Source organism: Sciurus carolinensis, chromosome 16, assembly GCF_902686445.1.
Source record: "Sciurus carolinensis chromosome 16, mSciCar1.2, whole genome shotgun sequence".
Classification (NCBI taxonomy): domain Eukaryota; kingdom Metazoa; phylum Chordata; class Mammalia; order Rodentia; family Sciuridae; genus Sciurus; species Sciurus carolinensis.
Window position 1 is genome coordinate 54897140 of NC_062228.1, and position 18110 is coordinate 54915249.

Consider the following 18110-nt stretch of genomic DNA (forward strand, 5'->3'; position numbering starts at 1 on the left):
CACTTAAAGAATTAACACCAATCCTCCCAAGACACTTCCAAGGGGGAAAAACGAGTACACCCTAAATTCCCAGCTCTCAGTAGCATACTGGAAAGCTTGTTTGAAGGGGTGATGCTTGTATTTTAAAGATATTATTTTTCCTTTGTATTTTATCTAATCAAACCCAGAGTTTTCTTTTCAAAGTTTGGTAATAAGCTAATAGGCTGGCTCATTAGAAAACTCTGTGCTGTTGGTCTTCTCAGATTCCAGGGCAGGAGAAAGCAGCCCCACACATCAAGACCAGAGTCCCACTTCCACGCCACCCGTGCTCGGGAAGCTGGGAACAAAGCTTGGATGAGAAGAGCTGTCTGGCAGGCTGGAGGGAAGATGGGATGAATGTACACCAGCAACCTGATCCCACACAGGGCAGGAGGGAAAGCCAGGCACGCCCTTAGTCCTCTCCTCCTAGGAGGATCACCACCCCCCAGGCTTTGGGACCATTTGAACTTGTCCAGGTCCTTCTGTCGCTGGCACTTTCCTCTGCCCTGACCCTCTCTCTGTCTGGGCTGCACCTCTGAGTGGTGCCTCACACTCCAATGGCTGTTGACATAATACTGAGATGGGGGAAAATGGATGTAGATGACGGATGACCCAGTCAGGAAGAGGGAGGTCGGAGGTTGATTCAAGAGAAAAGAAATGCCTCCAGAGCACTTCCCACTCCTCTAACCTGTTGCCAAGGTCACCTACCTCCAGGGAACACTTCCTCCAGCAAGCAGTCCTTCATGAATGTGATACCACCATTTACCGGTGACGAGTTCTGCTCCCTCTAATGTTGAAGTCTGAACACTAGAGAAGCATGCCAAGGCAAGCATATTAAGCAGGTTTTATTTAAAGGTAATAATACAGACTTCTCCTGGGAGGAAGAAGGGTGCCATGGCTGATGTTCTAAAGTCCCAAGAAGTGAGCGCACCCTACATCTTTTACAGGTTAAAGTCTCTTTTGTCCTCCAGTTTTCTCCCCCCTTATCTCTCCCCTTCCTGCCTACAGTGACTAGGATGGTTTGGTTTTGCATAAAGTGAGAAGCCATGGGCAGGGGGAGGGCCAAGGTGATTCAGGCAGATAAGTGTCCAGGGGGCATTAATTAGCAGCTCCTTGCCTTCAGTCCTTGATAAAGGCAGGTAAATTTGATAATCAATGGACTCCTGAGATCCTTGACATTCCATTCTCCCAGGGGAAGTCTCCAACTTCTAGAGACAGATATTTTTCATGGCCTCCGTTTCCTTGATTTGACCCAATCCCCTATTTCTATACTAACTGCCTGTCCCCAATTCTGTCTTCACTTTGTGCAGTTTGTTCAAACTGGGGAGAGGCAGTTAGGTCGAAGAAGTTACTGTTCTTAGAAACAAAAGTTGATGTACATATGTAGATTTAATTGGCCTGAAGAATAAGCAAAAATGGAAGGAAAGCAGGAAACACATATATACAGATTTAGTTAGCCCATGCTAACAGGTCAGGCAGGGCAATGTCCATCTCAGTTTCCTTAGGCATGGGAGGGCTTGCATTCTCAGAATGAACAAGTTGTTCTTAACTTCAGAGGGCCCCCCAAATCCAGACTGCTCCACTCATAGATCAGGCCCATAACTCCACCAGTGGAAGAAACTGGAATCAGGCTGGAAGGTGGTAGAAGATACCTGAGCTGAACTCTGAAGAAGAAAGTCACTTCATTGAGGCCCAAGTCAGGTTTCCAAGCAGGGAGCTACAGGTGAGCTGGGGTGGTGGGGTACAGAAGCCTGTTTAGCATGTGGGGACTGTGTTGGCTGAACAGTGGGAGACCAACAGGGGAGGGGAAGAAGATGCTGGAGTACAGGGCAGGGCCAGGTCATGAAGGGCCTTGAGGGATCCACTGGGGGGTTTGTTTCCACTTTTATGCACTGGGGAGATCATTCGTGATTTTAAACTGTGAATACCCATGACCAGGTTTTCCATGTTTTTAATCCGTGTTTGAGAAGGGTCTCTATAATTTGCTAAGCCTGGTCTCAGACTTGAAATCCTCTCACCTCAGCCTCTCAAGTATCTGGAATTGTAGATGTGACCACACCTGCCTTTCTCACTTTTGACATTTTTAATACATGGAAAACTCAGAAAATGGAAATGAGACCAGGTGTGCAGCTCTTAAGGCAAACAGATGTGTTCCCAACTATTGCCTTTTTGAAGTAGAACAAGTTGAAAGTTATCTTTGAGTCTTGAACCCTTCACATATTAACCCTATAGAATATGCACTCTGATACTTCCTTCCTTTTATGCCATTAATGTCATCATTAATGGGTCTGGGCAATGGTCTAAGGTTTAGTGAGGAGACCTACACATTGCACTGACCCTTGGGTAAGCCAAAGCAAGATTTATGTTGTCTAGTACTTGAGATGAGTATGTCTTCAATAAAAGTTGAGCTTGGTGGTGGTGAAGTATTAGAATTTCCAGAAATATTTTATATCACCATAGTGTGACATGTAAATAAACATGTAGACCTCAGATGGCTTCTAAGAGTCTATTCTGCTGAAATTAAATTTCATCCTCTTACTTATGTTATGCAATAACTATTCCCAGCTCTCAGAACAGATATGGGGGAGGTTTGATGATATAGACATTGGTAGGATTGGTTCTCTTTCCCTTGGGGGAAATACCAGCAATTTCTGGGATCCAAACCTATGTGTCAGTGATATAATCTGTGAAATACAGGTGGTGTCTAGGCATGGAGTCATGTACCTGTAATTCCAGTGGTTCGGTAGATTGAGGTGGGTCTCTCATTCAGAGTGTCTGAATGGCTTATCTCATGGAACCTCCCTTGCACACAGTAGGGCTCCCAAGTATCTTAAGTCTCTCACTCAAGGAAGAGCAAAGGCCCTGTTTCAAAGGAATGTGTAGTATGCTTTTGTCTACTGGAATGAGACCTCTACTACAGCAGAGTCACAGAAACTCAAGCTAGGCAAGTCCTCTACTACTGTGCTAAAGAACCAGCCCTAAACAAGTATCTTTATGTGCAGATTTCTGATAACCTTTAGATCAATGGACTAAATAAATATTTCCAGAACTCTGACAAACTGGTGAGTTCATGACATTACAAATAAAGATAAAACAGTAATGATTAATTACATGAGGAAGGGGGATACAAGATGGCAGATTGAAGGAAGGCTGCACTTCCAGCTGCTCATGGCTTGGGGATCAGCAGTGGGAATACTGCTTTTCAGTGAGGTGGGTGAAAGAGGAAATTCATTGAAATTCAACATCACAAAATCAGAGCCTTAGAGACTCAGAAATTTAGGTGAATTGGACAAAGAACAAGAAAGAGTCCACCAGAGAAAAGCTGGTTGTGGCAATGGTGCTGGTTCACTGCAGAGGGGAGGGATGATACAAACAGAGAAAGAAACACAACAGACAAAATTGGCATGGAAAAAACCTGTAGATCAGAAAAGCAGTCTGAAATCCAGAGGCTGCACAGTGAGCTGGTTCTTGAAAAGTGCTCTGTTTCTCAACAGGCAAACTCAGACCTGAGGCAAGGAGACATCTTGAAGAGGTCAGGCTGCAGTCTTCTGCTACAGGAACCTCAAAGATCATAGCAAATGTTGCCATACTGTCCTGGCAAGTGCCTTTGTGCAAGTGCCCAGGTTTAAGTTTTACCTGTTAGCACATCAGTGAAAGAGGCAGAGAGAAGATTGAACCCAGGGTGACTCAGTGAAACTTACTTGCCTTTGAATCTGGCAGTTCATGTGACCCACTGAAGATGGTTAGGAAGATGAAGAGGTGGGCAGGCGGGCAGGTATGAATACACTCAGGTATTAAACCTGGGAAGGTCATATTCATTGGCAGTAGCATGGTTCCCCAGCAGAATTCTCTGGAGGCCTCTGAGATCCAGACTCACAGCAAAGATTGACATTCACCCAATTCTAGGCATGTGTCGATATAACCTTTTCTTAGCATATACCAGCAGATATCACCCAACAAAGACCATAAAGTCTTATTAGAGTGAAGCCCCAACCACCAGAGCTCCCCACTTAGAACCCTGCAGCAGCCCCACCTGGGGAGGAGATCCATCTGGTCTGTTACAACAAAACTCCAGACAACAATACCTCCCATCTCATCCCACTATCTTCTGGTGAGAAGGGAAGTTGAAATCTATTTCAATCAGCTTTGGTTTTAGGCCACTCAAGCTGTAAGCTTGGTACACAACACATAAAGAAGAAGAGTAGTAACCTCTAACCCTTACTCTAAAGGGGTACATGCCCAAAACAAATGGAAAGAAGGCCTGTTGATAACAGGCAATGACCATTCACCCTGTTGACTGTTTCTTGGTGGAGAAAGAAAATTCTTTCATTTTTCATTAAGAAACTTTAATCCCTCCCCCCTTTTTGTGTGTATTTTTGCGTATTTTTGCTGGACTGATTTGTTCATGGATATATATATTTTTGGTCTCATTTTAAGGTTTGGATGTGAGGGGTCCCTCAAAAGATCACATGTGAGACAGTGTAAGAAGGTTCAGAGGAGAAATGATTGGGTTTTGAGAGTCTTAACCTAATCAGTGAATTACTCTGATGGAATTAACTGAGTGGTAACTTGAGGCAGGTAGGTTGTGACTAAAGGAGGTGGGAATTGGGGCATAGCTTTGTGGTGTATATATTCCAGTGGAGTCTCTTTCTCTGCTTCCTGATGATGTGAGCTGCTTTTCTCCGCCACACTCTTCTGCCATGATGTTCTGCCTCACCTCGAGCCCTGAGGAATGGAGCCAGGCTTCTGTGGACTCAGACCTCTGAAACTGCGAGCACTCAAATAAACCTTTCCTCCTCCATAATTGTGCTGGTCAGATCATTTAGTTACAGTTGAGAAAAATCTGACTGTGATGGGCTGATAAATCTAGTACCCTGAGAATATTATAGGCCAGACTATAAGGGAATTAACTAAATAGACTCTATTTGGCTCTGAGACTCCATGTTATGTGGGAAATAATTTTCTCCCATGGGAACACCCCGCCTCTGTACCCATCATAAGTTACTTGATGTGACATGTTCAATAATATACAATGGCAAATCCTATGTAGTAAAGAATTGCTCTTTTGACCTCTATTGCCCCTAACCAATGTACTGTGAAAGCAGTAACCATGTAGTTATTAGTAATCATTCCTAACCAATGTACCATGTAAATGTAATTGTGTGGTTATTAATAATCATTCTATAGGTTGCACCCAGGTGACCCACTCCTTTTTTGATGATCTCCTGATGTTAGTTTATAATTTCGAATCTTAGGAACAGACATTTATGATTAACGTAAATTTTGGTATAAGAACCCCTTCAACCCTGTGGTCGGGCTGTTCTCCCAATAGCCATTTTTGGGGCATTGTTTGAGACAGTCATCAAGCCGGCTTAATAAAGACTCTCAAATTTGGACTTATCAGTGGTGATTGGTCTGTTCTTAAGTTGTGCCCCACAACATGACCAAAATATCTCATTTGGCATTTCTAAATGATTGCTATTTTTCCTTTTGGGAGCTAGGGGTTTTTGTTTGTACTTTTGTGTTCTGTTTTGTTTTGCTTCTTTCTCTTGTTTGTCTTTCTTTCCTGTCTTCTCCCTCTAACAGCCAAGTCTTTTGTCCTCACTTTCTCCCATTACTTACTTTACTTTTTAAATCTATTTTTCCTCCTTCTTTATAGCCATCATGTGTTACATCTCTTCTGCTTTCTCTCTGTTAAGATTTTGAACATTATCAACTTTCTTTTGCCTTCTCATCATATTTATTTTCTCTTAATGAACAATATTTTTACCACATATTATAACTATCTGGTTGACATGATTCTGCTCCCATCACTCAGGCTGTTGCAGTTATTAGTACTGTGGATGGCACAGTGGACGCCTGTTGTTTACTTTAGCAACAGATCTAGTTTACAGTTATCTACTGTTTTCGCTTTTGATAATTATTGACTCCATCATTTCTGTTTTTGTAGTATTTAGTGTTGTAGATATCATAGCAGGCACAGGGTATTTACTTTAATGCTGTGCATTGTTTTCATTGGTTATTACTATTGTTTATTTTCCCCTTTTCTGTGAGAAGCTGGTAATATACTGGGACACTACAAGCTCACAGGGTAGATACTCTGCTGCTGAGCAAGACCCAGTCAAGAGGCAGCATACCTTGGTCTATACAAAAATTAACAACCCTCAAACTTCAGTAATATTTTAATACAAAGAATTAGAGTGACAAAACCCCCCAAACAACCAGACCCCAAGTAGCAATCATTGGAAGGGGCTCCTTCTACTCATGGACATTCACTCCTACAGCAAAAATAGAATTAGAACCAAAACTGTGGGCACCACACCTATGAGGGCTGAAACCCCAGAGCATTCTGGGACACTTTGACAAGAGAAGGTTGTGCCCTTAAAAGATCCACAGATAAGAGTGGAAGAAAAATCTATCCCAACAGACATTTAAAAGCCAACACAGTAATACAAAATAAAAAAAAGTACCTTCCTATAGTTCATAACTCACCAACAATTGACTCCAAAGATATTGAAATACCAGATAAGGAATTCAAAAGAATGATTATAAAGATGGTCAATGAATTCCCAGAGAATACACACACATAAACAATGGAATGATTTAAGAAAGTCAGTTCAGGATATGAATGAGAAATTCAGTAAGGAGAGTGAAATACTGAAAAAGAGCCAAACAGAAATCTTGGAAGTGAAAGACACAATAAATCAAATAATGTATTCAATATTAATATAAAATATTAGGGAGAATATCTCCCTAATACAGTGGACCATGCTAAAGACAGAATATCAAAGCTGGAAGACAAAAGTGGCATCCTTGAATGTTTAGATAATATTAAAGAAAAAAGGAACCATTATCAGGATACACAAGAACTCTGGGACATCATTAAGAAACCAATTTAAGAATTGTTAGACTCAAATAGGATTGTGAGATGTGGGTTAATGGCACCAATACCCTCTTCAGCAAATAATAAACAAAAAAATTCCCAAACCTGCTTCACCTATTTCTTACTTCTCCGACACTTGACACGGTTCTGTTGAAAGATTTTCCTCTCTCTTGAGGGTCATAGGTGTGGCATGTCTCCATGTGTAGTTGCTTTTTAATATTAATAATCAATATATCATTAGAAAGTTATTGGAAAAACATTGGGAAGATTTTACTGTATTGGGACACACAATAGTACACAATAAAAATTTAGTAGTAATACATAGATAAAACATATGAAAATAAACATGCAGGCTCGAATTAAAAGGAGCCTGTGATTACTTTAGTATAATAATTTCTAAATATACATGGATAAAGAGGCATTCCTCTGAGCTTGGATGCGGTAATTAGCCGTTTTGCTTTCCTTGTTTTAATAATTGATTCTAGAGATACTTTACATAATAAAAATATTTAGGTTAGTCATAAACATAATTTGTGTTTTTCCTATGTTTAGTCTGATTCTTTGAGAATAAAAATAAGATTGTAGTCTGCCATTAAATGAAATAGAATAGACTAAATATTAACATAAGTTGATTTATTTGCCCTTTGTTAATAATAGTAAAAGTTTTTCACTGTTAAACACTGGAGTTCATGGTGGGGGTGGTTTCTCAGAAAATCTAGTGACGTGTTTGTTCTGAAGTTTGAAGTTTGGCAGATTGTGGTGCCCTCAGTTTGCCTGGGGGATGGGGTTATTTTGGTCTGGCTGAGAAGTAAGGTTGTTTTGCTCTGGGCTCTCATACAGAGGGAACGTGTACTTTGAGAAGAAGTATAGATAGTACTTTTGAAGGTTTTTCTTATTTTAAACTAACCATAAAATTATACAATCATTACTAGAGAAAAAAATGTATAAAAAGACTGGCAGAAAAAATATGCAATGGAGAAAAGATAGCCTCTTCAACAAATGGTGCTGGGAGAATTGGAAATCCATATGCAACAGAATGACACTAAACCCATATCTCTCACCATGCACGAAACTAAACTCAAAATGGATTAAGGATCTCGGAATCAGACCAGAGACCTTGCATCTTATAGAAGAAAAAGTAGGTCCAGAGCTTCAACATGTCAGCTTAGGACCAGACTTCCTCAACAGGACTCCCATAGCACAAGAAATAAAAGCAAGAATTAATAACTGGGATAGATTCAAACTAAAAAGCTTTCTCTCAGCAAAGGAAACTATCAGCAATGCGAAGAAAGAGCCTACAGAGTGGGAGAAAATCTTTGCCAATCATACTTCAGATAGAGCACTAATCTCCAGAATCTATAAAGAACTCAAAAAACTCTACACCAAGAATGTAAATAATCCAATCGACAAATGGGCTAAGGAAATGAATAGACACTTCACAGAAGAAGATATACAAGCAATCAACAAACATATGGAAAAATGTTCAACATCTCTAGTAATAAGAGAAATGCAAATCAAAACCACCCTAAGATTCCATCTCACCCCAATTAGAATGGCGATTATCAAGAATACAAGCAACAACAGGTGTTGGTGAGGATGTGGTAGAAAGATACACTCATACATTGCTGGGTGAGGCTGCAAATTAGTGCAGCCACTCTGGAAAGCAGTGTGGAGACTCCTTAGAAAACTTGGAATGGAACCACCATTTGACCCAGCTATCCCACTCCTTGGCCTATACCCAAAGGACTTAAAATCAGCATATTACAGAGACACAGCCACATCAATGTTCATAGCTGCTCAGTTCACAATAGCCAGATTGTGGAACCAACCTAGATGTCCTTCAATTGATGAATGGATAAAGAAACCGTGGTATATATATACAATGGAATAATACTCAGCCATAAAGAATGATAAAATTATGGCATTTGCAGGCAAATGGATGAAACTGGAGAATATCATGCTAAGTGAGATAAGCCAATCTCAAAAAACCAAAGGACGAATGATATCGCTAATAAGTGGATGATGACACATAATGGGGGGTGGGAGGGGTTAGTGTTAGGGTTAGAGTTAGGTTTAGGGAGGGGGGCAAGAATGGAGGAAGGAAGGACTGTATAGAGGGAAAAGAGGGGTGGGAGGGGTGGGGGGAAGGGAAAAATAACAGAATGAATCAAACATTACCCTATATAAATTTATGATTACACAAAGGGTATGCCTTTACGCCATGTACAAACAGAGAAACAACATGTATCCCATTTGTTTGCATAATAAAAAAAAAGTTAAAAAAAAAAGACTGGCAGAAAAATAAAGATAGAGTTTCAGCTTCACAACACTTGGTGTCTGCTATTTCTCCACCATGCCAATGCCTTCCATCCATCTAGGACCACCAACCACTGCCAGGACTGGACCCTGGCACAAACCTTGAGAACAAGATGGACGTCCAGGTATAGGAGGCATTTAGAACCCCAAATAGACAAGAACAAAAAATACCTTTTCTGCCATGCACTTTAATTAAAATGTCTAACATACAGAAAAAGAATAGAATTTTTAAATTCTCAAGAGAAAAATGTCAGGTCATATTTAGAGGCAAGTGAATACTTCTGATTTCTTGGCACAAACTCTAAAATCCAGAAGGGATTGAAATGGATGTGTTCCAAGTTCTGAAAGAAAGTAACTGACAACCGAGATTTCTATATCTAGCAAAGCTATCCCTCAGAATCAAAGAAAAATAAAAATTTTACAAGGTGAGCAGAAACTAAAAAATTCATGTCTACTAAGCTGGTGCTACAGAAAATAAATAAATACTATATATAGAAGATACAGAACACAGACCCCAGAGCTCACAAAAGGACAAATATCATTTGAAGAGCACATAAGCAAATGAGAAACAGGACCCCAAATTAAACATTATAAATGCTTAATCAAACATATTTAATCAAAAAACACAAATCAAAATGGAAGGAATTAATAAATATCATTTTATAACAACATTGAATGTGAGAGGTCTCAACTGTCCAATTAAAACTCATAGGTTGGCAGAATGGAGGAAAAAACAAGATCCAGTTTTATGTTGTTTGAAAGAGAATCACCTCACAGGCAAAGGCAGCCACAGACTGAAAGTGGAAGGATGGAAATTGATACACCATGCAAATGAAGAACCCAAACAAGCAGAAGTAATTACTCTTAATTTGACAAAGCAGACTTCAAGTCAAAATTAATTATGATACAGAATATATAGAAAACTCAAAAACCTCAAGACCCAAAAGCCAAATAACCCAATCTGTAAGTGGATAAATTAACTAAATAGACATTTCTCAAAGGAAATATTACAAATGGCTAAAAAGCATGTGAAAAAAATATTTTGCATCATTGGCAATCAGGTACATGCAAATCAAAGCTACACTTCCATCTCACCGCAGTTAGAATGGCAGTCATCAAGAATATAAGTAATAATAATTACTGGAGATGATGTGGAGAGAAAAGAGCACTTTTACACTATTGGTAGCATTGTAAATTGGTATAATCACTATAGAAATCAGTATCGGGGTCCTCAAGAGACTAGAAATGGAATCACCACATGACCCAGCTATATCTCTCCTCAGTATTTATTTCAAGGAATAAAAGTCAGCCATACTACAGCAATAAATGCTTACCCACTTTTATAGCAGAATAATTCACAAGAGCCAAAATATGAGAGTAGCCTAGGTGTCTGTCAGTGTGTGAATGGATAAGAAAAATGTGGTGTACATACAGAATGGAGTTTTATTTAGTAATAAAGAAAAGGGAAATTACATAATTGGCAGGAAAATAGATAGAACTTGAGAACATTGTTAATTGAAATAAGCCAAACTCCAGAAGTCAAGGGTTGTGGATTTTCCTTCACATGTTGAAGCTAGAAAGGGAAAAGGCAGATAAAAGTGGTGGGGGAGGGATCTCATGAAAATTGAAGGCATATCAGTAGAATAGAAGGATGGGACCAGGAGGAAGGAAGAGGGGAGGAAAGGGGAATGATATTGGCCAAATTACACAGTTAAAGTGTGTGAATTTTTGAATACTAACAATAAATTCCACCATTAGGTGCAACTATAAGCAGCAATAAAAGTATGGAAAAGAAAATCCCATGAGACTAAATAAATTGAAAAAACTTATAAATTTTTATATCTTTTATTTAAGACAGTTTTTTACCTAATTATTTTTGTTTTTACTTCTTTTTTCAGTACAAGGGATGAACCCAGGGATGCTTTAACATTGGGCTACATTTCTAGCCTTGTTAAATTTTCTTATTTTGAGACAGGTTCTTGCCAAGTTGCTGAGGCTGGCCTCAAATATGTGATCTTCCTGCCTCAATCTCCCAAATTGCTGGGATTACAGGTATGAGCCATTGTATACTGTGGATTTCTCAGCCTTACAGTGAGTGAATAAAATTGTTATCTCCTGGCAGACCCCAAGAAAGTGGGTACTGCAGGTGAAAACCTAAACTCTACCTTAGTTTGGCTTCCTAATCTCAAAATGTTTCTAAATCTGAGAGTGCTATGAGGCAAATCACTTATCTTGCTGCACTTATGTAAATAATCATGCCCAAATTAAACTGATTCTGAAAAAGATTTTTAAGTATATTTGGTAAAAATTGATATTACTATAGAGGAAAAACAATTACATTTCCAAGGAAAAACTATAATCTGCTATTATTGGATAATAGTGCTGTTTTTAATTCAACACAATCATGAGCTATGAAATGATAATTTTGCTGCAGGTTATCTATTTATGTAAATAAGATAATGTACTATTAGCAGCACTACATGCAATATCTAGGCAACTACTACTGGGGAAATTGAGGCCCACTTGCAAAAGCATCAGACTGGATGAGTAACAGATCTCACCCAGTTCCCCTTGGACATTTTACTTATTCAGATGGTTACTTTCAAGGTTAGTTCATGGCTCAAGACAGTTATGGAAACTGGCTTTTTTATTGTCTTGGTTTTGTTTACATTTTGCCTTTTAAATACTGTACCTGTTGCTAGGTGCTGTGGCTCATGCTTATAATCCCAGCAGCTCAGGAGGTCAAAGCAGGAGGATCACAAGTTCAAAACCAGCCTCAGCAACTTAACAAAGCCCTAAGCAACTTAGTAAGACTCTGTCTTAAAATAAAAAGAGCCGGGGATGTAGTTTGGTGGTTACGCACCTCTTGGTTCAATCCACAATGCCAAAAATAGAAAAAAATATTGTACCTGTTGCCTGACAAAATTCAACAGAAGTACAACTCCTAACAAAATGGTGTTTGGCACTGCACTGTGAAATGACAGCCCTCACCTACAGAGCAGTTAGAACTGAACTTGAAAATGGACTCTGGGGAAACAGCCTGAGAACCACTCCCACCTTGTGACTCAAGTGCAGATAAAAGGATTTGACACTGACCCCTAAACTGGTCCATCAGTCCCCACTGGCGGTCCTGTCTCAACTGCCATCTGTCCACTAGCCTCATGCTCCTTCCCACCCTCCCCCTTGCCTCGCTTCGCTGCCTTGCACCTGCCCACCTGCTTTGCTGGCCATCTGAACATGATGCAAATGTTCCTGGAGCAAGTTTGAAAATGAAACCTATTTCAACAGCGTGGTGATTACTGCCAGGCTGCTCCTGTCTTCATAGAGAGGCAGTAAGGAAGGGTTACCTGGGAGGTTCTCTGTACTCTCTGCCATTCTTAAGTGGCATCACTGGTTGGTCCAGTGCTACTTTTATCTCAAAGTAAACAGTCTCCACCTCTCATCCCCCACCCTCTCATCTATAAATGTGCTGCCTTTCTTCTCCAAGTTCTCTTGAACTCTGAGCAATCCTTGCAGCATGAAGCTAGAGTTGTCCATATGAAGACCAGAGATTGCATGCTAGGTAAGGGGAACCCAGCCCAGCCCAGGCCTGGCTGCTCAGGCCCTCCCCCTCCTGCAGACCTAACTCTAACTCTGCCCTTCAGAGACCCCACCTCACAGCCAGCACTGCCCAGATGGCTGCAGCCCTGCTGCTTGGCCTTCCCCTCCTCTGCTGTCTGTCCCTCCCCTGGTCTTCTCTGCCTCTTCCCTGCTGCTGTTGCTCTCTCCTCTCCCCTGCCTCCTTTTCTACACCCAGATGCCTCCCATGTCCCCTGCCTCCTCCCTGGCTCTCCCCTTCTCTCAGGTGTCTCCCAGCACTTCCTTTTCCTCTCCTTTCTGCCCTCCCTCCACCTCTGCTCGCCTCCTGTGTCTCTCCCCACCTCTTCCCATCTCTGCTCATTTCTCCCTGTTTCCATTTTCTCTTTTCTTTTTTTCCTCTCTCTCCCTCCCCTTCCCCTTTCCCCCAGTACTGGGACATGCACATGCTGACAAGTGCTCTACCCCTGAACCACGTCCCCAGCCCTAGAGTCTTGTCAGGCTGCCTGGGGTAGACTCACGCTTGTCATCTCCCTGCCTCCATTTTCCCAGGAGCTGGATACATGTGTGCCCAGCATGCCCGGCTCTTCCTGCCTTTTCCTCCCCTGGCCTCATTGGTCTCTTCTCCTGCTCTCTGAGACCCTCCTCTTCTCTCTTCACACTCCTGACCCTCCCACCTCTGCTCTCCTCTTTCCAGACCTCTTCAAGGGACTCCCTGCCAAGATGCTGTGCCATCCACTATGCCTTTCAGCAACCTCCCATGTTGTTCTCTGGCCCCTGCTGTTTTACGCCTGCACATATCTCATAAGGATGAGAACTGTTAGAACTCTTTAGTGACAAGAGTGTGTGCTCTGATTTGAGTGGAACTTCTGTTCAGGACAGAGGGGGAGTAAAGGCTGGCTGCAGAGTGAAGAGGACTCCGGTCCAGGCTGCCAGTCATTTTGCAAAGTCAGCCTCACCTGCCCCACCTGCATAGCTACCTTGCTCAACCACCTGCTCCTTCCTGCCTACTGTCTGACCCTTCTGCAGTAGACAGATAGAGGAGTTAAAGCTCAGCTCAGCCTTCAGGATGTCCTGCTTTCTGTCTCTTCTCAGGGAAACATTCTGCAAGGTCAGTTCCCCCATTATATATCCCAAAGTGCTCCAACCTCTCCTGAATCTAAGTTGAAGCCAAATTCCGACCACACCTGCCTTCCCAGAGGGTGTCCCTTCCAGTCCCACCCCCACTAAGTTCTTTTCCTCACCATTGCAGTATGTGTGGGCATCGTCTTGCTCCTGACTGCAGGCACAGGTGGAAGCACAGGTAAGGACAACCTGGAGGGAGGGGACAGGAGGCCTCTTGGCAGGGGTCAGAGCCTGCCTGGGGCCACCACTTGGTGATTTCCATCTGTTTCCTGGGGAGGGACACAAACTCTGGGTCTCACACGCATCACATTTGCTCAGAACCATGGCTGTGCCAGCCAGCACCCAGGTGTGGGGACAGGATCTACAACCCCTGGGAGCAGTGCTGTGACTATGACACCATCCTGCCCCTGAACCGGACGCAGCGCTGTGGCCCCACCTGCACCTACTGGCCCTGCTTTGAGCTCTGCTGTCCTCAGTCCTTTGGCCGCCACAAGAAGTTTGTTGTGAAGTTGAAGATCCATGGTGAGACGTCTTGGTGTCCCACGTCCCCCACCTCCAGGACCTGCAGGAGGTAAGGACCTGCCTTAATCAAGGTGAGACTGGAAGAGGGACTGTGGTAGGGAGGGGGCTGGGCACTTGGCCCTCTGGGAGGGTGAGCCCTGCATCTCCCCAGCCCCCTCCAGGTCTGTATCTCTCCCAGTTGCTCAGTCTCTGCCTCTTTCCTGTCTTGCAGCTGATCTGGTCAACCACACCGTCCTTCAGTGTTTCCTCCCTGGAGCCTGGGAACACGTGGACAGGATGCATTCTAGGATATAAGTGGAATGGGGGGCATGGTTCTGTGAACAGCATTAAAACAACGTGTCCCACAAGGTGGTCTGGCTAAGTGTGTTCTCTCCAGACGTCCTCAAGGCAACTTGCTGAGAAATGATCAAATAGGAAATTTTCCCTAGGAAGGCAGTTAATAGTCAATTTGGTGATAGAGGTAGGGCCACAGGGCCTGTGTGATAGAGAATTTGTCCAGCCTTCAAACCCAGTCTCTTCTGTTATGGTTTGGATGGGAGGTGTCCCCCAAAAGCACATGTGTGAGACAATGCAAAAAAGTTTGGAGAAGAAATGATTGTGTTGTGAGAATCTTGACACAATCAGTGAATTAATCCCATGATGGGATTAACTAAGTGGTAACTGGAGGAGGTGGGGCATTGTGGGGGCATGGCTTTGAGGTATTTGGCAAGTGGAGTCTCTCTCTCTTTCCTGATCATCATGTGAGCTGCTTCCCTTTGCCACACTCTTCTGCCTTGACGTCCCGCCTCAACTTGAGTCCCAAGGAATGGAACATAGTCCTTAGAAGGGACTATGACCTCTGGAACTGTGAGCACTCAAATAAAGTTTTCCTCCTCTAGAATTGTTCTGGAGGGGTATGTTAGTCACAGCAGTGAAAAAGCTGAATAAAAAGATCCATTTACCAGGAAATACCATGATTTTATTTTTCTTTATGGCTGAGTAATATTCAATTGTGTATATATACCACATTTTTTTATCCATTCATCTGTTGAAGGACACATAGGTTGATTCCATAGCTTAGCTGTTGTGGATTGAGCTGCTATGAACACTGATGTGGTTGTGTCACTACAGTATGCTGATCTTAAGTCCTTTGGGTATAGGCCAAGGAGTGGGATAACTCGGTCAAATGGTGGTTCCATTTCAAATTCTCTGAGGAATTTCCATACTGCTTTCCAGAGTGTTTGCACCAATTTGCAATGTATGAGTGTACCTTTTCCCCCACATCTTCGTCAACATTTATTGTTATTTGTATTCTTGATAATTGCCATTCTGACTGGACTGAGATGGAATCTCAGTGTAGTTTTAATTTGAATTCTCTAATTTCAGCATGTTTTCTGACATGAGAATCTTTTCTGTATTATGGCAGTATTAAAGAGTGCTAAAAATAAACTTCATTACATAAATCTATTCATATGGAGGTGAGGTGGTCAAAGTGTGGGATGCCTGTAGAAAAGGAAGAAATTTTGTGGAACTTTAGAAAGTAATTTAAAACTGCTTATCTTAGGTAGCTTGAGCCCCTCCCTTCATTACTTCCTGACTTCAATTTCATCTGGGTGTGAGAAGAATGATATCATCTGAGTATCATCAACTTTCACATTTCCCCATTTAAAAAAAAATATTTTTATTTGTTGTTGATGAACTTTTATTTATTTATATGTGGGCAGTGCTGAGAATTGAATCCAGTGCCTCACACATGGTAGGCAAGTGCTCTACCACTGAGCCACAAGCCCAGCCCCAACATGTTACCCTTTTCTTTGAATCAAAATATTTCTCTAAGCTGGATCTGGTGGCACACATCTGTAATACTGGCACCTTGGGAGTCTGAGGCAGGAGGATAGCAAGTTTTAGGCCATGTTCAGCAATTTAGCAAGACCCTATCTCAAAATAAAAAATAAAAAGGAACAGGGATGTGGATCAATGATAAAGTGCCCCTGGGTTCAATCACTAGTACCACACATACACACACACACACACACACACACACACACACACACAGATATTTCTCCAAAAGTATTGTTGATCAATCACTCTTTTGCTGAAAACAAAGATAGGATAATAGCTAAAATAAGGTCTTTACCAGCAATTGTGTTGTGATCTCAGCTCTTGTGCATTTGCACCAAGAAAGACATGGATTTAGTAAAAGTATAGCAAAGTGGATAATGCTAGAAATTCTTGCCAGAGCAATTAGGCAAGACAAGGAAATAAAAGAAATAAAAATAGGAAAGAAGAAGTAAATTAGTACTCTTTGCAGGTGATGTGATGCTATACTTAGAAGGTACAAAAAACTTCCCCAAAAGACTGCTAGAACTAACAAACATTTAGCTAAGTAGCAAGATGGAAAATCAAATACAAAAATCAATAACTTTCTTATACATCAACAATGAATCTCTTAAGAAAAAATGAAACAATTCTATTCAGCATACTTAAAAAAGAAAAGAAAAGAAAATACCTAGAAGTAAATCTAAGCAAGGAGGTGAGAAACATCTACAGCAAAATCTATAGAACACTGAAGAAAGAAATTGAAGAAGACACAAAAAGATGGACAGATTTCCCATGTTCATGGATAGGCAGAATTATTATTGTTAAAATGGCCATACTATGAAAAGCAATATATAGATCCAATGCAATCCCCATCAAAATATGAATTGCATTCTTCACAGAACTAGAAAAATCAGACCTAAAATTCATTTGGAAGAATAAAAGGCTCAGAATAGCCAAAGCAATCCTAAGTCAAAAAAGCAGTGCTGGAGGCACCACAATATCTGACTCTAATTACACTGCAGAGTTATAGTAAGAAAAACTGCAGGGTATAGGCATAAAAACAGATGCATAGACCTGGGGTACAGAATAGAAGACACAGAGACAACCCACACAGATATAATCATCTGACCCTTGACAAAGATGCCAAAAACACACACTGGAGAAAAGAGTCTTTTAAACAAATGGTGATGGGAAAACTGGATATCATATATAGAAGAATGAAACTAGACACTTTTTTGATACAAAATTCACTCAGAATGGATTGAAGACCTAGGAATTAGACCGGAAGCTATGCAACTGCTAAAGAAAAATGTATGGTCAACACTCCAGCATATAGGACCCTAAAACTCAGGAATTAATGTCAACAGTTAGTAAATAGGATGGCATCAAATTTAAAAGTTTTCACACAGCAAAGGGAATGGATGGAATTGTAGAATATCATGGTAGTTGAAATAAGCCAATCACAAATATCCAAAGGTCAAATGTTTTCCCTGATAAGTGGATGATATATAATGGGGGTGAAGTGGTGGGTGCCGGGGTCCAGCCCTAGCAGGAGTCCATGGGTTCCACACCGGTAAACGGGGTGCGGGGAGACAGCGTCGGCGATGGATGGAGAATGAAAGACACAGACTCTAGTTCTGGTGCAATCAATCCCACTTTATTCTGGGGAGGGCTGGGTTTATATACAGTTTTCTTCAGGCTATAATGGCAGTCTTGTGGTTAATATTAAAGAAGTTTTCAAAGCACAGGCAGAAATTGTTTTTAACAAGGAACAGAAAATTATGAGAAAACAGTAACCTTACAGATTATCCTTACCTATTCACAATTGTTTTAAAAATATCAAACTATTATTATCTAAACTCTATGTGAC

General features: G+C 41.4%; 1 protein-coding gene across 1 annotated transcript; it reads left to right on the forward strand.

The window, feature by feature from the left end:
- The first annotated feature begins 12727 nt into the window (after positions 1-12727).
- LOC124967516 (insulin growth factor-like family member 2) lies at positions 12728-14881 on the forward strand. Its single transcript, XM_047529898.1, has 3 exons — positions 12728-12779; positions 14237-14489; positions 14652-14881. Exons 1-3 carry the CDS (start codon positions 12755-12757, stop codon positions 14653-14655), a joined length of 282 nt encoding a protein of 93 aa, XP_047385854.1. The 5' UTR covers positions 12728-12754; the 3' UTR covers positions 14656-14881.
- The last annotated feature ends 3229 nt before the right edge of the window (positions 14882-18110 follow it).

What these genes read in the sequence shown, in the direction of transcription:
- LOC124967516 (XM_047529898.1), top strand. Translation starts at nt 12,755, where the DNA reads ATGAAGACCAGAGATTGCATGCTAG. An exon ending in GACCAGAGATTGCATGCTAG is followed by an intron (nt 12,780 to 14,236) that starts GTAAGGGGAACC and finishes ACATTTGCTCAG; the next exon opens with AACCATGGCTGTGCCAGCCA.